At 38.7% G+C, this 25,982-nt stretch overlaps 1 protein-coding gene across 1 annotated transcript; it reads left to right on the top strand.

The window, feature by feature from the left end:
• Positions 1–5,249: 5,249 nt before the first annotated feature.
• AKIRIN2 (akirin 2) lies at positions 5,250–25,029 on the top strand (the record flags this gene model as incomplete). Its single annotated transcript, XM_080700087.1, has 4 exons — positions 5,250–5,484; positions 19,533–19,676; positions 23,677–23,826; positions 24,926–25,029. The coding sequence occupies 4 exons, from the start codon at positions 5,250–5,252 to the stop codon at positions 25,027–25,029; spliced, it is 633 nt and encodes a 210-aa protein (XP_080556213.1).
• Positions 25,030–25,982: the final 953 nt, after the last annotated feature.

Here is a 25,982-nt window from a genome sequence, read left to right as displayed (position 1 = left end):
GATGTTATTTCTGAAAATCTTTAGGAAGTCAGGCAGATTCTGATCTGGTATGGTTATAGTTGATCTTGCTGTGAAGCAGTGGATTGCACAGAGTGGCCTCTTGAAATCACTAGCCAACAGCCTGCAACTTAAAATGTTCATGTTACAGGTTTTTTACTTTACAAACGTGGGACAAAAGCAATATGCAATCAGCAGAAACTGCCCTTTGAATTCTGATCTTTTTCCTGGCTAAGCAATATGTACTAGGATACTTACAGTCAGGATCAGGACAGAAACAACCAATACTCTATACTGTGTTCCTAGCTATGTTGGAGAAGTTAGGTTTATTAAATGCATGTTCTACTTAAGATTATTTTATTCTGACACTGGGGGTTGAACCCAGGGCCATTCTACCTGCAAGCTCCACCTATAGTCATTTTTATTTTTTATTTTGAAAGAGGGTCTCCTTGCCAGGCGTGGTGGCGCACGCTTGTAATCCCAGCGTTTGGGAGGCTGAGACAGGCGGATTGTAAAGGTTCAAAGCCAGCCTCAGCTACTTAGTGACACTCTCAGCAACTTAGTGAGACCCAGTTTCCAAATAAAGTATAAAAAATAGGTCTGGGAGTCTAGCCTGGAGGTAGAAGAAGTCCCTGAGTTCTAAATCCAGTACCATTAAAAAAAAAAAAAATCTGGGAAAGAGGGTCTCCATAAGTTGCTGAGGGCCTCGCTAAATTGCTGAGGCTGGTCTTGAACCTGCAATTCTCTGGTCTCAGCCTCCCCAAATACTGGGATTATAGGTATGCTACCACTCTCATATCATCTTCTTAGGATACTTTTAATTGTAATTTATGATGAGTTTTTAGGAACCTAATCCTATTTTTTGTGGTATCTTTTTTTGTGTGTGGAATTGAACCCAGAGGCATTCTACCTCAGAGATACATCCCCAGACCGATTTTATTTCTTATTTGGAAACAGGATCTCACTAGATTGCTGACAGCCTCACTAAATTGCTGAGGCTGTCCTTGAACCTGCGATCCTCCAGTCTCAGCCTCCCAAGTACTAGTATTACAAGCATGTGTCACCATGCCTGGCTGATACAGTCCTATTTTAAGCCAAGGGACATCTGTATAAAGTTCTGATTACTCTGTGATCCATCCAATCAACTCAAAATAATGACTACATCCAAAATGATGGGAAAAAAAGTAGCCAGCAGCATGTCTAAAACATACAATTCTGTGTATTCTGAATAGAGTGCTTAGAAGAGGTTTGGGGCAGCCTTTGTAGATTTTGTAATCTATGCAGAAAAAATTACAATGTCTACTCTTCCCTAACTGTCCTCATCTATACAATGATTAACCAGTTCCTTCTGCCCCAGGCAATGCTTGTTTTGAACATCGATTTGAAGTGGCTCCTGAATAGAACTGCTGAGCCTATGATTATTCAAACTCAGCATGAAAAGCCAGCAGACACCTCTCTATACCTTATATATTTGAATTAATCTTAATTTGTTGTCAGGAAATTTGTTTGAAAGTGATTCATGGTATGAAGAGGTATATTCAAGATGATGAAGTTTTGTGCTAACTATGTCTATGTTTCCTTTCTTTATTCAAAAAATGACTCATCAGGATCAGATTCTAGGGAATATCAAATAAGGTATATGAAGTCTAATACTAAGCAAAGGACAGCATTTTGGTAAACAATTTTTCTTCAGAAACTTTTGAGATTGTACAACTCAGAAAATACGTGCTAAGTTATGGCAGAGCTATCCTAAATATTTCAAGCCTTTAAAACTTGCCTTTCACTCACAAGTGCAATTCTGATCTGTGTAGGTCACAGGAACCATTAGCTGTACTATATATTTAGACTTGTGACCTGATTCAACTTGTGTGTTAAATATAGTTTCCTTTTTCCTCTTGATCCGCAAATAAATTATTTCTAAACTTGGTATTGGTAAAGCTTATAATTTCCAAGTATTATTTTTCAATTTTAGTCTAAGAAATATTTTTGTAGTTTTTTTCTCTAACAGCTTTTCAACCCTACAAGGGTAGCTGTAGAATTTTAATAGATATCTATCTTAAATAATAAGGATAATGTGGGCTATTGAGAGGCCAGAGCAGTAAAAAAAATTGTGTAAGTATCCAGTAGACTTTATTGAAGTGTGCAAGGTACAATGGTGGGAAGCTAACGGTGGAAGAGGCAGATCCACAAACAGAATTATTTTGCCATGTGGTGAGGATAATGGTGAAGGGGTGTGTGTGTATATATATTTTTAAATTAATTAATTAATTAATTTTTTGCGGGTCTGGGAATGGAACCCAGGGGCATTCGACTTCCGAGCTACACCCTCTGCCCTATTTTTTTTTTTAATTCTTTATTTTGAAACAGGGTCTCACTAAGTTGCAGAGGGCCTAAGTATCTGAGGCTGTCCGTGAACTGCCATCCTAAGGTCTCAGCCTCCCTAATGCTGGGATTACAAGCGTGTGCCATCACGCCCGGGTATCTCTTTCTTTTTGAATCTATAATTTGTCCTTGAAGCACTGGGGAAGGATTCCTGAAGAAGTTAATGCCAAGGCTGAGCTTTAAAGGGTAAGCAATCAGGCAAAAAGTGTGGAGCAGAGTCTGAGCATAGGTTAACAGGGAAGGGTCTCCCTTGTCTTCTCATTTTCTGAAGCAACTTCAGTATTAGTTGGTAGGCAAGACACCCCAGCACTGCCAATGCTTCATCTTGATAGCCTTTTGCAGATAGGTTATGCAGTGGTGACCACACAAGCAGCTATTGTGACTACATTGTCAAGTTTACCAGATATTCCCTCCCATCTTTAATTTTTTTGTGGTACTGAGGATTGAACCCAGGGGCATTCTACCTCCTGCTACAACCCCAGCCCCATTTTTATGTTTTATTTTGAAACAGGGTCTCAATAAATTGCAGAAGGCCTCACTAAGTAGCTGAGGCTGGCCGAGAACCTGCCATCCTCCTGTCTCAGCCTCCCAAATCCTGGGATCACAAGCATGTGCCACCATGCCTGAGTCCCTCCCACCTTTAAATGCAACTCTTCCCTCATTTTCTAGGCAGTCTAATATATTTTAAGTGATAACCACAATTCCTCTGTATTACTTTGTTAAGGAAGCTGTAGAAAACTACCACCATCTGGGTGGCTTAGACAACAAAAAATTACTATCTCACAGTTCTGGAGAATAGAATTCTAAGACCAAAGTGTTCTTAGGGTCACTTCTTTCTGAACACTGAGAGAAAATCATTCTCTGCTTCTCTCCTGGCTTCTGATGCTTGATCATCTTTGGTGTTCCTTGTTTGTAACTGCATGGCTCCAACCTCTGCTTTCATGTTAGTGTGGCACTGTGTCTGTCTTGGCCTGCATTACCTCTTTCATGAAGACACCAGTCATATTAGGCCCCCTAACTCTACTACTATGAGTGTTAACTACTTTAGAAATAACCCTAATTTAAAAAAAAAACACATTTTTGAGGTACTGAGGACTATGACTAGGTAAAACATGCATTTTGAGCAGACACATTTCAATTAAAAACATGCCCCTCCAATGTAAAACTGTAAAGTTGAATCTGAATTTCAAGAAATATTTACTAGGATAAATACTTTTTGCTCATTTACATACAATGTATATCCTGTTAATTTCAACGTATCATAAATTTCATGTAGTATTTATTATTTAGTGAAAGTTTACTTAGGTATCTTATTGTTTTATTAAATTCTGGTCTTTTTTCAATAAAAATACTAAATTAAAAATTTGCTCACTCCTAAACTAAAAATGTAAAATCCTAAATTAATGAGCATGGCTTAGTAGTTGACACAGTATGGTCAAGACTGCTGATCTCTGAGGTGTTGGACAAATGTATAAAACAAGAATATGCTGAATTACTGTCCAAAAGTGGTATAAAGAATAACAGAAAAAATGACCACAAACATTTTGATTAGTGAATAAACAGGAATAAGTAAGCATTAGAAGTTAGTATTTATTTATAATCATTTGATAATATGGTGTTCAGATAGTTTGGTGACAGAGCCCGTAGGCAGAGGACGATATAGTTTTCTACATAAATCCCTTCTGAAATTAATGTATTCAATTCTTAGGTACCTGATTAAAAAATAGAGCTTTTAAATTTCCCCTTCAGCTTGCCAAATGGGTCCAATACCTACTTACCTAGTTATTTTATGTGTTTTGTATATATATATCAAATTCAACAGAGATCCTGAAAATTTTGGTATCACTTTTTACCTAGAGTAAAACAATTTGGTTCTGTACTTTGTTCAGATTCCTTTACCGATGCAAAGCTGGTTTTTGCCGAATTTAACGGGTCTACAAGCAGCTACCTGGGAAGGGCAAAGCACAGAGTTCAATCAAGGACACTGTCATCTGATACTACTGACATTGTTCTGTTTCTGTAGACCCAAATAGGTGTCGTAATTTTTTCATTATTTCTTATCCCCTCGATGGTCCGGAAAGGTTTTGTTTAAGACACTCTTGATGTGTCAAGTAAACTGCTTGACTCTTGGATAGGCTGTTTTCTCTTTCCCCGCTAAGTCACCGTGGGAGCCATCGTGTCCCGAGTCTCACACGTCTCTGCCTATCTCAGCGTGCTCCCCGGCGCCCCGGTTCGCTTCCCTCTTCCACAGGCTCAGAGCCTCGTCTTTTCTCCCTTGGTTAGTTCCTTCTCACTCTGGAGCCCTGTGAGGGGATTTAAATTCCAACCCGGAACTCGGGCTCGCGCGCGCTGCACGACGGGAGTCGTAGTTCCCGTGACGCCTCCCCAACCGCCTTTCACGCCGCGTCTCGGGCTCCGCGAAAACCCACACTCCCGGCGTGCCCGCGCGGGCGGGCCGGCCCTCTGCGCAGGCGCGCTGCGGCCGCAGGATTTGAATTGGCGGCGTTGTTATTGACGCCATATTGGGGCCGGCGGCGGGTGGAAGAGTCGGACCGCGGCGGGGGAAGCGGTGGGACGCGATCCGCGGAGCTCCTGCCGTCGCCGCCACTCGCCATCCCCCCGCGCCGCGCCGCTCGCCGGCCTCCGGGCGAGCTCGAGCGCCGGGGCGGCGCGTTCTAGCCTCCGCGCCCGGCGCCGGGTCGACTTCCGAAGCAGCGGGGCGCGGCGCGGAGCTCGGAGCCGCGGCAGGCGGCGGGGCGAGCCCGGAGCCGGCGGAGAGAAGGGCGAGCGCCGACGCGGCCCGCCCCGGCCCCGGCCCCAGCCGCGGAGGCGGCGGCGGCGGCTGCGCCCCCTCCCCTCCCGCCCGGGCCATGGCGTGCGGAGCCACGCTGAAAAGGACTCTGGATTTCGACCCTCTGCTGAGCCCGGCGTCCCCGAAGCGGAGGCGATGCGCGCCATTGTCGGCGCCCACCTCGGCCGCCGCCTCCCCGTCGTCGGCGGCTGCGGCCACCGCCGCCTCCTTCTCGGCCGCGGCCGCCTCGCCGCAGAAGTATCTCCGAATGGAGCCGTCCCCCTTCGGCGACGTCTCCTCGAGACTCACCACAGGTGGGACCCGGCGGGGAGCGGGGCCGGGCCGCCGCGTTCGGTTCCCCGCCGGGCTCCTCGGGGCACCGAGGCACAATAGAAATGGCCCCGGATCGGGGCGGGGTGGTCGGGAGGTCGGATGGGTAGGGCCGGGGCTTGCGGGCAGTGTGGGGAAGAGGAAGGTCCTTTTCTTTGGGCGGAATCACTGGAATTGAGTGTTTCCGTAATAAGTAGCTACCCGGCGGAAAGGATCAGAGAGGACGATATTACTCATAAATTAGACGAGCGAAGGGTCACATTTCACCCGAATCTCGATGTCTGTTGGTCTGAATCGATTGGTTGCAGCTATTAACTTGGGACTGGGTGGTTTGAGGCGAGACGACGGCCCCTCCTCCAGTTCAGACAAGGCTGATTTTAATATTGAGGGGGGTGGGGAGTGGGGATGGATGTCACTGGGGCGAGATCTAGGCCTGTCATTAATCACCCACAAGAACGCCACTTTGGCTGAGTCAAGACCTGTTTCCCTAGCAGGGTCAACAACAAAGAAAATGCTCTTCCCGAGAACTGTAATGTGATCACACGATGGGTCTAGACCTTGGAAAATCTTGAACTTTCGGCGAAAAGCAAATTGTATTGAAAACTGGAGAGTTGTTTTATTTGGAAATGCTTCAATTTTTGCCCACTAGAGTATATTGGAAGAAAACAAACCTAGCCTTGAGAATAAAGAAACCAACCCAAGAGTCCAAGGGACTTAAGACTTGTTTTTCATCATGAAACATTTCCTGAAAGTGACTACGGAGAATGCCTTTTGGCTGCTTTGTAGAGCGAGCCCCATCCCCCTCGTTTTGTACTTTAAAATCCTTGTGTGCCCCTGGCATAGTCCTAGGATAGGCTTTTATGGACTTTTAAGTGTAAATCTCTTTCCTTTGTGTGTAGCATGCAAAGGTTTTGTGTATGAGCTTATGGTAATATCGTTAGACAAAGCCTTTCCTTAGCTTGCTTTTAAATGTCTGGTTATCATTAACCTTTTTAAATAGGTGAGAAGCATGTACTTACACATTTGGTTAACTTCCATTTGGAATTGACTTATTAGGTGGGGATTCTTAATGTTGCATTTTAAAACATCTTTTCCCAAGTCCATGGAGAGACTACCATTTTTGCTATTAAATATTTGGTCTAACTTAAGGATATGGTGTTTTAGAGCTGTAGCCTGTTTTCACAGGAATTCCAGAACTTTAATGAGGATACCTAGTTTGTCTTTAGTTATATCTTTGACAATTGAAATGGCATCATGGAATCTGTATGTACTAAAAGGTCATTTCAGAATAGCTAAAGCTGACCAATACATTTCCGTGGAGGTAGTGAATTCAGTGTTAACTGTGTGAGCTGAAGAATTATTTCTGGTTGAGAATGCACTTCAGTGGTAGAGAGCTTGTCTAGCATGCTCAAAGCCCTGGGTTCAATCTCCAGCACCACAATAAAATTATCTTGCAATGCTATTGAAATGTCTTGAGCAGAAATGTAACAGGGAGCTATGACATGTTCTCTCACTTTAAAGGGAACTTACTGAAAAAAATTGTAAACCTTGTGCATATTTGTCATTTCATTGGTATATTTGTATCATCTCAAGTTTCAAGTAAGTTATGGTAGTAAAAAGGACTGCAATCTTTAAGCCAGCTGAATCAAATTCAGTAACTTTCTAAAATATTGCCGCTTTGTTTTTGAAGGTGAGTTCTAATTTGGAAGTTTGATTATATATTTAAGTGTAAAGTCGAAGTTAATTTTACTGAGTTGGCTAAAAGTGATCTATTTCAACTAATTTGAATATTAACATTAGAAGTTGGCTTGAGCCAGGCATGGCAGCACACACTGTAATCCTGGTACTTGGGAGGCTGAGACAGGAAAATCTGCGTTTATGGCCAGCTTCAGCTACTTAGTAAGGCCCTGTTTCCAAATAAAGAATAAAAAATAGGGCTGGGGATGTAGCTGGGAAGTAGAATGCCCCTGGGTGGTTCAATTCCCACTAAAACACACACACACACACACAGAGTTTATGAGAAAAAAACCAGTTACAGTTAAGTTTTGACTTGCTAAAGTGTGCCCTTTTTACTATACTTTATAATGACATTGTATATGTGTGCTTTATGACCAGTTTGGGATATGTTCCTATATGGTTTTGTAATAATGCTATCATAATGGGAACTGCAGTGTTGGGCAGATTATCAAAGAGCTTTCCAGTTTTCGAAACTATTACCAAACTTGGAAATAATTTTCCCAAGCACCTAACTTTTAGATTTCTATTTTAACCATGGTGATTCTTAAACTTTACAGTAGTGAATACCCATTTTATGTATACTTAGTGGAAATAAGTAGCTAGAAATTGGAAGTGGACAGAAGCTTACTAAACTGAAATTGGCTGGGCTTCTGCCAGAACTCTTCCTTTCACTTCTGTGAGTTCAATTATAATTTAAATTCAGAACTAGAAACCTGAAGTTTTTTCAGAGCATATACAAAATACAGTTTATTTTATTCTTGCTCTCCTCTGGATACTTACATTCCAGTCTTCTGGTGGTATAGCTGAGGTAATGATATGACTATTAGAATCTGGCACTTGGGAGGCTGAGACTGGAAGATTGAGGTTTGAGGCCAGCCCAGCAATTTCAGGAACTTGAATGTCTGTTTGTTTATTTATTAATTTATTTTGCAGCACTGGGGGTTGAACCAGGGTCATTCTACCTCCGAGCTGTGCCCCCAGCCCTATTCTTTTATTCTTTATTTTGAAAAGTGGAGGGCCTTACTAAGTAGCTGATGCTGGCTTTGAACCTGTAATCTCCTGTTCCAGCTTTCCAAATGCTGGGATTACAAACATGTGTCACCACGCCCTGCCTGGACATCTGTTTTTACCCCTGTTATTTTAGTCATTCTAGAAAAGTGATTTCAAGTTTGACTTAACAATTTCTTATTTATTTATTTGCTGAACTGGGGATGGAACACAGGGGCATTCTACCTCTGAGCTACACCCCAGCCCTGTTTTTTATTCTTTATTTTGAAACAGGGTCTCACTGAGTTGCAAAGGGCCTAAGTAGCTGAGACTGTTAAGGAACCTTGATCCTGTGGTCTCAGCCTCCCAAATGCTGGGATTACAAGTGTGTGCTGCCACCTGGCACAACCTCTTAATAGTTTTCAAACTTTTACAGCTTTCCATTTAATATTAGAGGGAAAGGGATAGTTGAAGAAAGTCAAGTTCTTATCCTCAAGACTTGGATATTGCTATTTAACACAGGCTTGTGAGGGGTGATGGAGCTTCTTATACACAGTATATCTCAAACCAAGTTTTTGGGACACCAGAGTTAATTCAGCAGTGGAGCCTAGGACAGGGTTAACAAACTGGTAGTATTTTTGTACAGCCTGGAAACTAAGGTTTTTTTGCATTTATAAATGGTGGGGTTTTTTTTTAAACCAACTGTTGTGATGTGAAAATAATATGTAATTCAAAATTTTCAAGTGCATAAGTAAAAATGCTATTGAAATACAATTGTGGTTTTTTTCAGTTTTGCCCATTTTATAAGGACAGGATGGAGTAGTTGTGGCAGACCATTGCCATATTTGCTCTCTTGACCTTTACAAAAAAAGTTGCTGTTGTACTTTGGTTAGGAGGTTAGCAGTAAGCTTAAGTGTTATATCTTAATTAGGTGTTTTTTTTTTTTTTTTTTTTTTTGTGGGTCTGGGGATGGAACCCAAGGGCATTTGACCTCCAAGCTACACCCTCTGCCCTATATTTTTTATTTTGAAGCAGGGTCTCACTGAGTTGCAGAGGGCCTTACAAAGTAGCTGAGGCTGTTTGTGAACCACGATCCTCTGGTCTCAGCCTCCTGAATGCTGGGATTACAAGTGTGCGCCACCATGCCCGGCTCTTCATTAGCTTTTGAAATAGCTTTAATATTTCATTTATTTAAACTATTTTCATTTCCAAGAAATAAGTTATTTTAGTTTTGTGGTACTGGGGGGGGGGTGACCCAGAGGCTTTCTACCTCTGGGCTATACCCCCAGCCCTATTTTTTATAATTTATTTGGAAACAGGGTCTCAGTAAGTTGCTGAGAGCCTCACTAAGTAACTGAGGCTGGCTTTAAACATGTGCAGTCCTCCTGTCTCAGCCTCCCAAGTGCTGGGATTACAAGCGTGCACCACCATGCCCAGCTGAAGTTATTTTAATAAAACCAAAATATTATGCAATATTACAAGAGAGTGTAAGTCAAATCTAACACATTTCATAATTGTGCAGTGAATTAATGGAAAAGAGAGCCTTCTGTGGATATCAACTCTGAGTTTGCTAGGCACATTAATACACATTCTTTATGGCTACAGGTACCATTGCTCATGTTTGCCGTAGGAATTGAGTTGGATGAGTTAAATTCCTTTGTAAGAACACAATTGTATTTGCTGGAAACTTGCCATTAAAAATGGAAACTACAGCTTGTGAATGGGGACAAGTTCACAGAAGCATGGATTGTTCACGAGACAATGATGCATGCCTGCAAACAGACACACCAGCTGGCTTAAATGAAATATAAATGGTGCTAGGCAAACAAATGAGATGTCTGTTGGAGGAGTCAACATCTCACTTCAGATGTCATTTGTATTGAGCCAGAAGTGGTTTTTAATATTTTGTGGTTATTTAGACAGCTGTTAAATTGTTTCTAGTTTTCAGTGGATTTGGCAAATAAATGTTTTTAATGGTATTTGTACTTTGGATTTGAAACTTGATATTTTATTTAGGACTAGATATTTAACTACACTTCTTTCTATAAATTATACAGTTAAGAATACCATAGCTGAGCCTTATTAACTGAATTAGTTGACCAGTAATTTGTGCTCCTTTCAGCCTTTGTGTTTAACACTGCCTAGTACCACTGACTCACAGAATATTCTCTGTATATGTGAAACCAAAGTGAATTTCTTGCCTTTGAGTAGACTACCTACTTTCAAACAAATATGAAAGGGAAATACTTAATCAACCTTTTTTTTTTTTTTTTTTTTTGGTACTGCAGGTTGAACCCAGGGGCATTCTACTTCTGGGCTACAAGAAGTAGAAAAGCCCCCCCCCCTTTATTTTTATTATTTGTTGAAACTGGGTCTGGCTAAAGTTGCTGAGGCTGGTCTCAAATCTGTGGTCCTCCTTATTCTCAGTCTCCCAAGTACTAGGATTACTGGCATGCACACTGTGCCCCAGCTCTTATTCAAGTAGGTATGAACTAGTTTGGCATCTACAGATGCTACTTTAATTATATTCCTGAGCTTCCCCCAGTGTAACTCAGCTTAAGAGTTTGGATCTACCAGTCTTATAGCAATGACTCTTAACAGGGATGCCTTCTGAATTTTGAGGTCAAGTTGGGTTATATGAATTAAATAGTTTGATAATGGCCTCAAAGTTATTTTAATCTGCCATACCTTCCCTCTTAGTTAACATCTTATTACAGATAAAACTATAAAGTGTTGAATTTATTTGAATTATTCTAGCCTCAGCATTTCCCAGGGTTCTTAAGAGGTGCTGAAATTGGAAAGAAAAATGTGATAATAGTTTTCCCCCTTTTCGTTTTGTGCCTTTTGTTTTTGACTGTTTTGTGCCAATAGTCACAATATGTAACAATGTTTTAAGACAATGCTTATAACTGAAATGCTGCATTAAAGACTTTAAGCATTTTTTTCTGCAGCATTTGAAGTGTATTTCTTATCTCCTCTTGGCTGGGCACAGTGCTTTGATGTAGGAGGATTACAAGTTTGAGGCCAGCCCCTGCAATTTAGCAAGACCCTGTCTCAGAATAGAAAATAAGAAGGCTAGCAGGATGTAGCTCAGTGATAGAGTGTCTCTGGGTTCAGTCCCCAATTCCAGTAAAGAAAAAAAAAATTCCTCATACACATGGGTTACCTGCATTACAATATTTTAAGTAGTTTTGTTTGCAAAAATTTTTACCCATTGTTAGAGATTTGCTTCTTTGAAGAAAAATTATAGAATTTTGAGCAGGAAATATTTTGTAATACAGTCAGATCTTTTATTTCTAAAAGAATTGAATAAGTTATAGCAATTTTTTTATACATGATGAAATGATACTATAGCTACAGGGAATCATTGCAAGTAGGTAATTTGGTAATCTCAAATGAGACTTTTAACTTGGTTCCACAATTCTGCCTTTCAATGAATAACCTTGCCTCTTGTACAGAAAACAATAGAGTCCATCCAGTGGCAGTTTCTTCAGTTTCCCAGTATCTATACTTCTGATTTTTTTCCTTGTTCTTTTAGTATCATTGAGGAATAAAGGAAATAGTGAAAGCCCTTTATACAGTAAGGGAAAGATCTTCCCTTTTTCCAAAGGAACCTTATGATCTTGATTATTCCCTTTTTCCCTTCTGAACTAATCTTTGCTTTTGGCATTATTCTTAGGCCTTCCATTGGAAAGAAAGTAAAACATTTTTCTCCAGCTGTCTTTTTTACATTCCTCCACTATAAAATCAAATCAAAAGAACTTTCATAGAGCCTGCTCCAGCTGAGCATGGTGGTGCATGCCTGTAATCCTAGTATTGGGGAGGCTGAGATAGGCGGATCATAGACTCAAGGCCAGCCTCACCAACTTAGACCCTGTTTTAAAAATTGAAAAGGAAAGTAGGGTCTTGTAGTTGATTACTATCCTGAAGTCCTCATGGAGTCTCTTCTCTCAGTCTTTGCAACCTGGCTTAGGTTCTAAATTTATGTTATATAATATTTTATTGTATAAAGGGCATTTGTTTACTAGAGGAAGAAAAGCTATGATCACTCCCAAGGTCAAATTCTGATTTCACTGGCACTACTTAGCCAGTGATAAGTTATTTGAAATGACTCGACTGTAAGTAAATACTACTTTGACTTCAGTACTATGGTTAATTGGAATGGAATTGGACCGCTTGCTTCTGAACCAAATGGAACTGGATGTTTTCTGTGGCATGCACATTTTGGGTTTTGAATTTTGTGTAGTTCGAATTACTTTGTATCTTTCCTATTTATTGCCTATTTTTATTCTTTATTTCTTAGCTTGTGAGCTACTTGAGAAGATACCTATAAGAAGTAAATAGCTATACAATAAAAGCAATAGGGATATTAACATATCCCCTTAATGTAATATAAGCTGGAAATAGGAGGCTTAGTAGATATCAAGGGAGAATCCACTTGCTGATTGAGAGTCATTGAACTCTTTGCATTAGTGAAATCCCATTGTAAAATGTGTGTTTACCTGCAGGGTTTTAACAAATTGAGTCATTTCAAATAAGCAGTCATTAGCTATATAGTACCAGTAAAATACTAGAATTTGACCTTGTGATTATATGTTGCTTTCTCCTCCTTTAGGAAGATAGATGAATGTCTTTTATGAGATAAATATTAAGTAATGCAAATTTAGAAGCTTAAGCCAGTTATTTTTAAGGTATTATAGTATGTGCCCGATGTATTATGCTTATTAATATTCCTGTTAATTCAGATAGAAGTTAAAATTGTAGCTATACCTTGACTATTTGGTATTAAAATTTGGTTCCAGGTACCTTTGATATAGCAGTAATTTTAAAGAGACTCTAAAATGGCATCAGATCATTTCTTTCTGGTTAAATAATTCTTGCCTGAATAAGAACTTTAAGGTTTCTGCAAGCAGAACATAAGAACTATTTTAGTTTCTTTTTTTTTTTTTTTTTTTTTTTTTTTTTTTGGCAGGTCTGGGGCTGGAACCCAGAGGCATTTGACCTCTGAGCTACAACCCCTGCCCTATTCTTTATTTTGAAACCGGGTCTCACTGAGTTGCAGAGGGCCTCACTAAGTAGCTGAGGCTGTCGGCGAACCAGATCCTCCAGTCTCAGCCTCCCGAATGCTGGGATTACAAGCATGCACCACCACGCCCGGCTAGTTTCTTAAAAAAAGAAATGATCCTGGGGAAATAGCTGGTCTATGAAGATGGATCTCCATGGCAATCTCCAATGTGTGTGTGTGTGTGTGTGTGTGAATTTACAAAGACATGGCAATGTGTAGTATGTAGTTCAAAACTATTTTATTTGAAAAGGTTTTTGTTTTGGATCTTACTGGCTACTGCAGGTTGTACTTAACTGTGAGCAGGGTTTCCATATCATTTGTGTTCCTATCTAGAACACAAACTTCCTATCTAAAACATGGCAAACTTAGAAGATTTTTTTTTTTTTTTAGTGTTCTATCTAGATATATGCTTCCCCCCCCAAAATGACCCCATAGGGAATTAAATAGCATACAAAGTGGCTTAAAGGGGGCTTTGTACATAAGCTTTTAGTTCATGAAACACTAATGTTTGACACAGTAATATCAATAGGTCTGGAGCAAAAATTTAATTTTACATACTAGATTTATAATTTATAGGACCTAGAAAGATATTTTGACATATTCAACCCCAATTTCTGGTTCTCCTTTAAATATTTTTTTTTAGTTCTAGTTCCAAGTTTTCTCCCCTTGCTCCCAGTCCCTACTTGATGCTGTTTGCTTTTTAGTTATCGTTTTTAATTCCATAACTGCTTTCTTTTGTTCGATTGTTGACCTTTTTATTTTGTCCAAGATTTCTTAATCAGTGCAAACTTTAAAAGAGGACTTTTCCTTACACACTTATGTAAGTTGATTAAAAATATTACAAAGGAATAATTGTTAGCTCATTGGTATCTCTTACCTATTTAATAGGAGGGAAGATTTATTAGCAATCTTAATGACATACTAGATTTGAGAATGAAAATGCTGAGTTGGAATTTACTACTTGCTCAGCAGTATTTTGAGAGCAATATACATTTTTAGGATTTTCAAAAGGGACATAGCCATTTATTTTTATTTTTATTTTTATTTTTTGGTGGTACTGGGGTTCCTGGAAGCCCTTCTATCTCCGGGCTACACTCCCAGACCTATTTTTTATATTTTTATTTGGAAACAGGGTCTCCTAAACCAGCACGCGCGGCTGGCTTCGAACCTGCGCCATCCTCCCGTCTCCGCCTCCCAAGCGCGGGGATTACAAGCGTGCGCCACTACACCCGGCTAACATAGCCATTTATGATTTAGCTTGTCATTAAGAAACTTACCTCTCAATGACTGCAGCAAATTCAGTGAGCTTCCTTGATGCTATATGATTAAAATATGTAATTATGTGAAATGTGTAAATATTAATATGTAATATAGTTATACATATTTACATATGTATAAATATGTTTACATATATAACATTAAAAATATAAATATATGTAATGTGCAGGAAGTGAAACGATATTATCTGGCCTTTTTTTAATGGACTGTAAGTTGTATTGGCAGTGCAATTTTAGATGTTATGTGTTTTGGGAATAAAATACTTGAAATATATAAATTTATATTTACTTGCTAGGTTTTTTTTTTTTTTTTTGAGCCTTTCTACCTCCAGGCTATACTCCCAAACCTATTTTATCCTTTTTTTATTTTTGCAAACAGGATCTCTTAAGCCAGCATGGCTGGCTTCGAACCTGCGCGATCCTCCTGTCTGCCTCCCAAGCGCAGGGATTACAAGCGTGCGCCACCATGCCGGGCTACTTGCTAGTTTGGTAAGATGGCTAGAACTCAGTAGCTTAAGACTACTAAGTAAACAAGTTAAACATTTGTTTACTGATATATCAGACTCCTTTATCCAGTTGGTATGGTATCAGCTTAAGTGAGTCAGATATGTAGGTTGAGTTGAATCTGGGATAATTTCTTGAATTATTAGCTTCAAAACTGTACCCCTAAAGTATGAACTTGAGTTTGTACTTAGCTATTTGTGACTTGAGCTACTAAGATCCTGGCTAAGTTCAGTTGGGCAATTTACTGAGTAATTTTGTTGATCATGTTAACCAGTATTAGAACATTTGAGAGCGAGCTGGGTGTGGTGGTTTACACTTGTGACCCCAGTACTTGAGAGGCTAAGACAGGATTGTAGGTTCTGGCTAGCCTCAGCTACTTAGTAGGCTCTCTGCAACTTAGTGAGACCCTGCTTCAAAATAATAAAAAACAGAGTGGGAGGTGTAGCTGAGAGGTGGAATGCCCCTGTGTTCAGTCTTCCTCTCCCAGTACTGCCCCCCCCCAAAAAAAATTGAGAGCATTGTGTGACTTAGATGACATAGTTTCATGATAAAAAGCAGCATAGGCAATAGCATGAAAAACTTTCAGCTCTTTAACTGACAGCATCAAATGTTGGCAAAGAGATGTAGCAGCTGGAACTCTATACAGTTATGCCAGTAGGAATGCAAAATCATTCTGGAAAACAGTTTGGTAGTTTCTTATAAAGTAAAATCATTCACTTGATTACAGTCTAATCCCATTTTAAGGTATTTACCCAAGAGACATGAAAAGATGTCCACCCAAAGACTAGTAGTTGAATATTCATAACTCCCTAGTTGGAAATAGTCCAAATATCCACAAACAGGGTAATGGACAAGTATGTATACACACAACACAGTAGAATACTACTGATTAATAAAAAAGGAATTATTGATTCATGAAGCATACATGAATCTCAGGGATATCTAATGTGGTAATACACAACACAATTATGCTGTGTAGGGAACAAGAAGAAAAATGTACCTATAGAATACAGATACAATTGCTGGGCATGGTGGCGCACGCTTGTAATCCCCACGCTTGGGCAGCTGAGATGGGAGGATGGCACAGGTTCGAAGCCAGCCTCAGCTACTTAGTGAGGATTTCAGCAACTTAGACCCCGTTTCCAAATAAAATATAAAATAGGGCTGGGGGTGTAGCCCAGAGGTAGAATCTCTCTGGGTTCCATCCTCAGTACGGCCAAAAAAAAAAAGTAGAAAAAATACTTTTGCTCTGTGGTTGATTGAATCTATGTACGTAGAACTTGTGGATGGATACAGAGGGCCAATTGTAACAGTAGATGAGCCTTTACAAATGGAGGGATGTGGTGTGTGTTTTGCAGGGTAGTGGTGGTAGAATTGCAAAGGAGTGTGAGAGAACTTTTTGGATTGATGAAGGTTGAAATGGTTCCAAGACTCTGGATGTACTTGTTTGAACTTACTGAGTTACTTGAAAATTGGTGAATTTTATCATTTTTAAGTTGCACCTTAAAATTCTTTAGCATTTATTGGTGCCAGTAACTTTTATCAGGTTGTATGAAGGTTTGCAAATTTAATTTTAAAAAGCTTTACTGTATCTTCATCCTGGATTTGTTACAAACATTTCTTTGGTACATTTAGTTTTGCTTTCATTAGTTTTGGTGTGAAACAAGAAGCAGAGGAAGGAGGATTAATCTGAGAACTGCTGTGTAGTGACAATGCACATAAATCACACAAAAGGGAGATGTTGCCATCAGGTTACTCTGAACTAGTATACCATTTAGTCTTTGGTTGTGAATAAACTAAAGATGCATTGAGTGGCACTCTTTTGGTACTGGGGTTTCTACAGAAAGTCCAAGCTACACCCCAGTCCTTTTTTATTATTATTTTGAAACAGGGTCTCTTAAGTTCTGAGGCTGGCCTGGAACCTGGGATCCTCCTGTCTCAGCCTCCCAGATACTGGAATTATAGGCATGTATCACCACACCAGACTTGACTGGCGCTTTTGATCAGGATAGTGGTAGTTCTGATCAGAAAATGATGTGAATGAACTTTTGATCTTCATCAGAGATTGGAATATTACTCTGAGCAAGGTGGTGTGTGCCTGTAATACTAGAGCATCTCCAGAGGAGGCTCAGACAAGAGGATTGAAAATTCAAGGCAGCCTGGGCAACTTAGTAAGACCCTGTCTCAAAATAAAAAGGGCTGGGGATATAACTTGTACAGTGCTCATGGGTTCAGTTTCCAGTACTCCCACCAAAAAGAAAAGGGGGAAAAAAAAAAGCTTTTGAAAATAGTTACTGAAAAGTGTTATTTTTAAAAAAAGGCTATTTGTGTTTGTCCTGAATCCCATTATGTCAGGGTAAACTTACTGCTTGGTAGATAGTAATTTTATTTCACAGTGGTAACTTCAGTTTTAAACTATGAATTATTTCACCTGAACTGAAAATGACTATAAGCTATAAAGAAAATGTTACTATTCTAAAAAATGCTGAATACAATTAGAATGGATATAACCATCCTGAAGTTAATCATTTCAATTTGTATTTAAACCACATATTCATATAAGCCATTTTGTTATATGACAAGTTAAAATAAATGGTGTTTTGAATTGGTTATCTATTATCTAAAATGCTTATGAAATAGGCTCTCTCTAAATTATATGAGACTGATTTATTTGCTCAGAGTCACTCAGAAATCCTTATCTAAAAGTTATGAGACTGATTTATTTGCCCTCAGTCTCTCAGAAATCCTAAGACAAGTTCTCCTAGAAAAATTATTAAAGTGAAAATTAAGTATGAAAGCCACTAATACTAAATTTAAAAAGGATTATTTATCTTAAGTTTAGCCTCCAGTTGAGTTTTTAGTTGTTAAAACTTCAGTGTAGAAACAGATGTTATAGCCAAGTATTTTTGAATTTTTACTTACTTGTTGCTACTTTATTTTTGGTTAATCTTGTTTTGGATTAGGACTGATTCTTGGAATGGGGCCTCACATGGGTACCTGTTGATTTGGGAGTTATAGGAGTAGTTACAGGAGTTTTTACTGTGTGAAAATCTGAAGGGGGAGTTGAAACCCAGGTAGGGATTTTCTGGAGAGGCCAAATATTTTGAATTAGAAATTGTTCTAAACTGAATCGTACTGGCTTAAAAAGATATGCTAGATATAATTTTACCCTTTTGATGGCTGTGGTTAAAGATAATCGCACTGTGGTATAGTCTAGTTTCTTATTTATTGAAAGAACCTGTTATGTATGCATCAATTTACATGAATTTTACTCCAAAATATTCAGAATGCTTTGCTGTTAATGCTGGGATAGTCTTAGGTTCTATGGAGCTTAATATTAATGACAATGACTATTTTATGTATGACATTGTAGTTCTGTTTCCTTCGCCATCTTGTTACGCTACTGTCACTTCTCACTGGTATGTGCTTAAATATATGTAATCCTCTCCTCTTATTATTTTGTAGTATTGGGGGTGGAATCCAAGGGCCTTCTACTTCTGGGCTATACCATCAATTCTATTTTATGTTTTCTTTGGAAATGAGGTCTTAGTGAATTACTGAGAGCCTTACTAAGTTGCTGAGGCTGATTTTGAACCTATGATCCTCCTGTCTCAGCCTCCCAAGTACTGAGATTACAGGCATGTCACCACAATGTCTGACAAATTATTTATGAGCTTAGAAATGCCTATTTGTAGAAGAGTTCTTTATGTGGCAAATAAGCTTTGAGTTTGAGACTTTTTTTTGTTATTGTTTTGTTTTTGTTTTGTGGTACTGGTGATTGAACCCAGGGAGGCAATCTACCTCTGAGCTACACTCTTATCCCTATTTGGAAACAGTCTCGCTAGGTTTATTGAGTCTCACTACTTGGTGAGGCTGCACTTGAATCTGTGATTCTGCTGTCTCGGCCTCCCAAGTAATGGGATTACAGGCTTGAGCCACCATGCCCAAGTAAGATTTGGACCCTGAAAGAGAGCCTCAGCAACTTGGTAAGACCAGTATCAAAATAAAATAGGGCTGGGGGTATAGCTCAGAGGTAGAATGCCTTTGGGTTCAATCCCCAGTATAAAAAATAAATAAGTAAATAAAAAAATCTAAATTATTGATGTGTTTTAGTCACAGACTCTTTTGATTATTTTTATATAATAAAAATATTTTTGATATTGATAATTTTCATTATTTTGAGTGAAAAACTTTAAATTTATCTTTTGCTAGTTAGTGCTAAACAAGAATGATTTTGTTGGAATAGGTGAGTTTTAGGTGTGTGTGTGTTATAAACACGTTCTTTTGGAGTGACGGCCCCCATTTGTGCTGAAAAGAATTCCTCCCAGAATGTCAGTTTTTGTGTATTATTTGAAGGGAATATTTTGGGTAGATTGGTTCTACTAAGTAGTTGTTGAAACGTCAACCTTTTTTCCTTTAGCTTGAAAGTTTTTAACTTGCCAAATTTTAACTTTTCTTTTAGAACAAATTCTGTACAACATAAAACAAGAGTATAAACGCATGCAGAAGAGAAGACATTTAGAAACTAGTTTCCAGCAGACAGATCCAGGTTGTAGTTCTGATGCACAGACACATGCATTTCTCCTCAGTGGACCAGCTTCACCAGGTAATAGTTAATTTTGATAAGTGAAAAGAAATGTTTTTCAATACGGGGAAAGAGTACTCCAAACTGCCTTCCATCACTTAAAGGCATTTTAAAATCCTGTTTCTTCTCAGGATTTAAATATATCCATATATTTAAATTGTGTGTGTGTGTGTGTGTGTGTGTGTGTGTGTGTGTGTGTGTGTGTGTGTAATGAATATAATCTTAAAAATGTGGTATGAAAGCCAGGTGTGGTGGTACATGCTTGTAATCCCAGTATACAGGAGGCTGAAACCAGGAATATTGCAGGTTTGAGGCCAGACTCAGCAACTTAATGAGACCTTATTTCAAAACAAAATTTAAAAAGTATAACTCAGCCGGGCATGGTGGCTCACACTTGTAATCCCCGTGCTTGGGAGGCGGAGACAGGAGGATGGCGCAGGTTCGGAGCCAGCCGCGCTGGTGTTAAGAGACCCTGTTTCAAAAATATAAAATAGGTCTGGGAGTGTAGCCCCGAGGTAGAAGGGCTTCCAGGAACCCCAGTACCACCAAAAAAAAAAAGTATAACTCAAAGCTACAATGCTTTGGGGTTCAATTCCCAATAGCCCTCTTCCCCTGGGGGGGGAAAATGTTACAAAATGAGTTATATATATAACCACTTATATATTACCTCAAAAGTGGACATCATGTATGGTTTCTAGCCTTCATACAGTACACCATATGCTTCTTTTGTTAGGTACAGATGTACCCTGCTTGGCTAAACACGGCTCTTTGATGTGGCTTTCCATGATTACTTGATTATATTCAGAAGTTCTGCTTCTCACAGAATTTATAGAAATATCCCTGTACATGTACACATGTCTTTGTTGCAAAGGACCTCACCAAGTAGCTGAGGCTGTCCACAAACCATGACCCTCCTGTCTGTTTCCCAGATGCTGGGATTACAAGTGTGCACCACCATGCCCAGCTGGAATAGATTTCTGAAGCTGGATTTTTAAAATCCTGTATCTGTTCTTGTATACCTTTTGTTGGAGGGGGTGATCTGTAAATAAATCTATGTGTATAAAGGTAAAAGTAAGGTTTGAAATGAAGAGGAAGCTGAAACTTGGCTGAAAAAACTATAAAAATGGCTCTTAAGTTCTCAGCAAAATAATTTTTCTTGTAATAGCAGTTGTTTTCCTTTCCTTTCTCTCTCTTTCCAGCAAGGATAGGAGAAACTGGCAGATTGAAGAATCATTCAGAGCCATACAATAGTCGAATGAGATCAGGAAGCAGGAAATTGTTCCAAATGAAATACTGCAGTATTCCTGCTAATTAGGGGAACCAGGTATAAGTAGGTTAAACAATAAAGGGAGGTGAAGGTGAGGGCTAGACTGTATCAGTGGGAAACCAGTATTATTGTCAGTCGTCTTAGAAGAGCAACTAACTGGCAGCCTTAATAAAACTGGAAATTTGAAAGTAAGATAGCCTTAGTAATTATGGACTAAAACCAGTACACTCTATTTTGGTGATAGACTGTGATAGACACAGTTGTAAAAAACACAGTTACTGTGTCACGCTAGCCAAGCAGGTTAGAAGCAGCAAGAAGAGTAGGAGGCACCAGGGGCAAATACAAAGCAAGGTGAAACAGCTGATAGCAAATGGGAGTGTTTGTATGTATATAAAATACCAGAATGGCTATCATAATCCTGAGCTCTCAAAAAGATTGTTAGAAGTTCTTAAGAAGCTGGGAATGATGTTTTCAGAAGTATGCCAGGTATGGTGGCGCAAGGCTTGTAAACTCAGCATTCGGGAGGCTGAGACCAGAGGATCGCGGTTCGCGGACAGCCTCAGTTACTTACGTGAGGCTATGAAAAACCCTGTTTCAAAATAAAGAATAAAAAAAAGAAAAGAAAAAAGAAGAGATAAAGTATCTTAAGTGATCCTTGAAGAAGAGATCATCTCTAAATAATTTTTTTTTGGTGGCACCAGGATTGAACCCAGGGGGATTCTTCCTCCGAGGTACACCCCCAGCCCTATTTTTATTTTTATTTAGTTTCAAACAGTCTCACTAGGTTGCAGAGTCTGAAGCTGTGTTTAAACCTGGGATCCTCCTATCTCAGCCTCCCAAGTACTGGAATTACAGGTATGTGCCACCACTCAACTTGAAGAAATCTTACATATGAATTATCTCACTTTAATAATGCCAGGTGGCTGTCAAATTTTATGCTTCAAAGTCCTTAAAAAGTATTAATGTAACAGCCAAAATTTTTATGCTATAGAGTTCTTAATGTAAATGTTTATTTAATATATTAAATAATACGTGTACATTATATACTGCCAGGGTTTATTTTTACTATAGTGATCTAGCAGATATCATTGATTAAAATTAAAAACTATTGTAGAAGTGCAAAATTCATAACCAAGAAAAATGATCAGTGCTTCCTCCTTTATTTACTTTTTTGGTGCTGGAGATTGAACCCAGGGGTGTTCTACTCATTAGCTCTACTCCCAGCCCTATTTTATTTTTGAATAAGATAATAAAATTCTGGGTCTGTTTCTGAGGATGGCCTTGAACTGTGATACTCCTGTCTTAGCCTCACAAGTGTTGGGATTACAGGCATGGACAACCACAGCTGGCTGTGCTTCCTTTTTTAAATGAGCTTTGAGTCTTTGCTCATGAATCGGCTTGTACAAAAATGATTGGCATCCCATTCTCCCATAAAGCTTTTCTTAATACTGACCCATGATTTGTGTGTTAAAAATTATTACCATAAAAAGTACTTCTCTTTCAAAAGTACTTCTGATAGGTATAAAAATACTGAAGGGATAGTCTTGCTAATGAAGGTGAAAACATGAATGCAGCTGCTTTGAGGCTTAGTTGTTTTAGGATAATGAAAACAGTATATATAGTTCTATGTTCTCACAGAGTTTTGAGTATATAACTAGCTTTAATGCCTGAACTTTTCCTTATGAGCTAAATTATGGTAACATAGTAGAAATTATGGTCACTGTGTTCACAAGTCTTTAGATAAGTATCTAGATTTAAGAATGTTCTCTTAGAGTAAATCTCTCTTAAAAGGATTGATAAGCTACATCTTTAAAAAAAAATGTTTTATTGTGCAAATGAGAAATTACTTTTCTCTCTCTTGGAGATGGGAAGTCCCTCTAAATTAAAGTTTGAAAAATGAGGGAAGAAGTGAAAGGTAGAGTAATCTCCAGTTTGTTGTGAGGTATGACATTTACTTTATGGCTTTGAAGCATAACACTTTTCTTTTCACAGTATAATTAATACTCTGGTAGCCAGGTGTGGTGCTGCACAGTTGTAATCCCAGCATTTGGAAAGCTGAGACAGGAGTATCACAGTTTGCAGTCAGGCTCAGCTACTTAGTGAAGCCCTTTGCAACTCAGTGAGACCCTGTTTCAAAATAGGGCTAATGGTGTACCTCGGGAGGTAGGATGCCCCTGGGTTCCATTCCTGGTACCACACACACAAAAAAAAACCTCTGGTACCAAATATAAATTCTTTATACCAGAGATGGTTTTTATTCTGTAGAAAGTTTGTAGACTAGTCATTAATACTTTCTGGAAGAATATTTGCTAGAATGGAGATAAGAAGTTTTGTGATGGACCCATTGTTGTCATGTTTTGAAGTTTTTTACACTCATCTTTCAACTTATACTCAGTTACTTCTTGTTCTGTTTTTCCAGAGTTACAAGGTGTTAACTTTTGTTCTACTTGGGAAATCCTGTTTCCTTTTTTTTTTTTTTTTTTTGTTGTTATGCTAGGGATTGAACCCAGAAGCATTTTGCCTCTAAGCTACAACCCCAGCCCCAATTATTTTGAAACAGGGTCTAAGTTGCTGACACTGGCCTTGAACCTGCCATCCTATCTGTTTTCCAGGTACTATAGGCATGTGTACATCTGGCTAAAACTGATTTTAAAATGATTTTATATTAAGATGATCCAAATGAAACCTTTTCACTTAGAGAATACTTTCTACCAAAGCTCTAAGTCAGGTGTTTTTTATTCATGTTATACATAGGGACTTCATCTGCAACATCCTCACCATTAAAAAAAGAACAGCCCTTATTTACTCTACGGCAGGTTGGGATGATCTGTGAACGTTTGTTGAAAGAACGTGAAGAGAAGGTTCGAGAAGAGTATGAAGAAATATTGAACGCAAAACTTGCAGGTAAGAAATGAGTTTTAGAGTCTGATTCCAGACTCATTGTAAGAAATACATTATTTTGAGCAGGGCGTGGTGGCGCACCCTTGTAGTCCTAGCTTTGGGAGGCTGAGACCAGAGGATTTTAGTACAGCCTCAGCTACTTAGGCCCTTTGCAACTGAGACATTGTTTCAAAATAAAGAATAAAAAATAGGGCTGGGGGTGTAGCTGGGAGGTAGAATGCCCCTGGGTTCCATCCCTGCTAAGGCAAAAAAAGAAAAGAAAAAGGCATTATTTCAGTGTAATAAATGAAATAAACTGTCTTGTAGCTCACAGCTCATTTCAGTGATCTTAGGAGAGGTAGCCATGTAGATCAGCAATATCAGGGCTTTATTAGATTTTATTTTTTTAAATGTGTTAAAAAACTGACCTTTGAACTCTACTTTCTATGAAAACTTTACCATTAGCGCAGATATTTTAAATATAATCTAATTGGTGGGCACTGTACATCAGTTAGGGTATCAAGTTGTGTTTTTTTCTTCAGTGGTCAAAAGCTTGTAAAGTGTGATAATTTAAGTGCAATAAGAAAGATTTATTATGTATAGTAATTGATCATAATGAGTTTTCTGATGTGAGCCATGGGTTTTATTGTATATTGTAAACGATTTGGTTCTTAAGGACTTAAAACACGAGGTGTTAATGCTTGTAAGAGAATTTACTAGTGGTTACATAACATTTTTTCTGTGACATTTATGACGTGTTTGGCTTTGTTGACCTATTTCTTCTCATTGCAGTAAATTACCATTCACTTACAATTAACTTTCAGCGTAGAATGGTTATCTTTTTATTACAACTCCTTTATTTTCAATCATAAGGAAATAGTCACATGCACCCCTCATCCTTCAGTCTGTATTCGAGAGTTCTTGTGGTTTGGACTAAAACTTAAGTTTATCTTGACTAATCTGTCAGTACTGTATTGAATACACTGTTACAATAAATAATGAGGTTATGTGAATATCAATTTAGAATTGTTCCACTATAAGTTTTCATTTTCCTGGCTTTAATATATTAGAGAGGGCATTTTGCAAGTGCCTTCATGTAATCGACATGTACCTTTACTTACAGAACAGTATGATGCATTTGTGAAGTTTACGCATGATCAAATTATGCGACGATATGGGGAACAGCCTGCTAGTTGTAAGTATTTGACCTTTGAATTCTACTTTTAAGGAGAAAATAGGATTATTTTCATGTCAAAAAGATGATGTAAGAAAGGGCTTGGAGGAAATAAGCAGCAAAACTTTGTAAGGCTTAAATACCTAGGGGTATTTATAGGGAAGGAGTGTCTAGTTTGTTTGAACTTAGAGATGTTTGATTTTTGACTGTTCTTTGTTCTAATTTTCCTTTTCTCTTCCCCTTTAGATGTTTCATGAATCACGTTTTCTGCATTTGTGGGCTGCCTTGTTCCTTATTGAGTTGTTGCAGGAGGTCCCAATTACGACATGCAGCAATGCCAATACCCCCCCTGTGAATACAGGTTTTTTCAAGCTTTTGTCAGTGGCAACCACTCTTAGGCAGCAGCATCTGGTTTTGGAAATTTCCCTGATGTCAGTACCACCTGGATGTGGACCTTTGCTACCTGTATTAATACCAGTGGCCTCGTTTTGCTGTATCATTACAATTTGGCTCATATTAATATGTTTGAAAATGATTAAAACTGGTATTCTAGAACATGCCCTTCACTGGTTGTGTAAATAAAACTGTAGAATGACACTTCAGATGAAGTTAGTGTGATTTTAATTGTGCACTACAACCAAGCTGTAACCAGTTATTAATAATTTAGAATGTAATCCCAGGACAATATTAAAGCAAATAGCCTACAGTGCTTCCTGTGAAATAGTGAAAGAGGGCATTTCTGTATTCCAGGACTTCTTGGGGTTTCAGAATGGGTTTATATGATTTCTTTTTTTTGGTAGTTTTATTTATTCTATCAGTCTTTTTAACAAATGTTTATTGCTACATTTTTCCCCCCAGTGTATCATTGTTTTATTGCCCTTGTAGTACTGGAATTTAGTTGGAAGAATAAAACATTTACTTCTATTCTGTTTGTTTTTTAAATGTACAGATGGGTAGTATTTGAATAAACTGGTGTTTTAAATGTAAGCATTTTGCAGGCATCAAG

Source organism: Muscardinus avellanarius, assembly GCF_963383645.1.
Source record: "Muscardinus avellanarius genome assembly, chromosome: 8".
NCBI classification, from domain to species: domain Eukaryota; kingdom Metazoa; phylum Chordata; class Mammalia; order Rodentia; family Gliridae; genus Muscardinus; species Muscardinus avellanarius.
The sequence above is the reverse complement of the archived record's forward strand: the minus strand, read 5'-3'. Positions and strand labels throughout refer to the sequence as shown.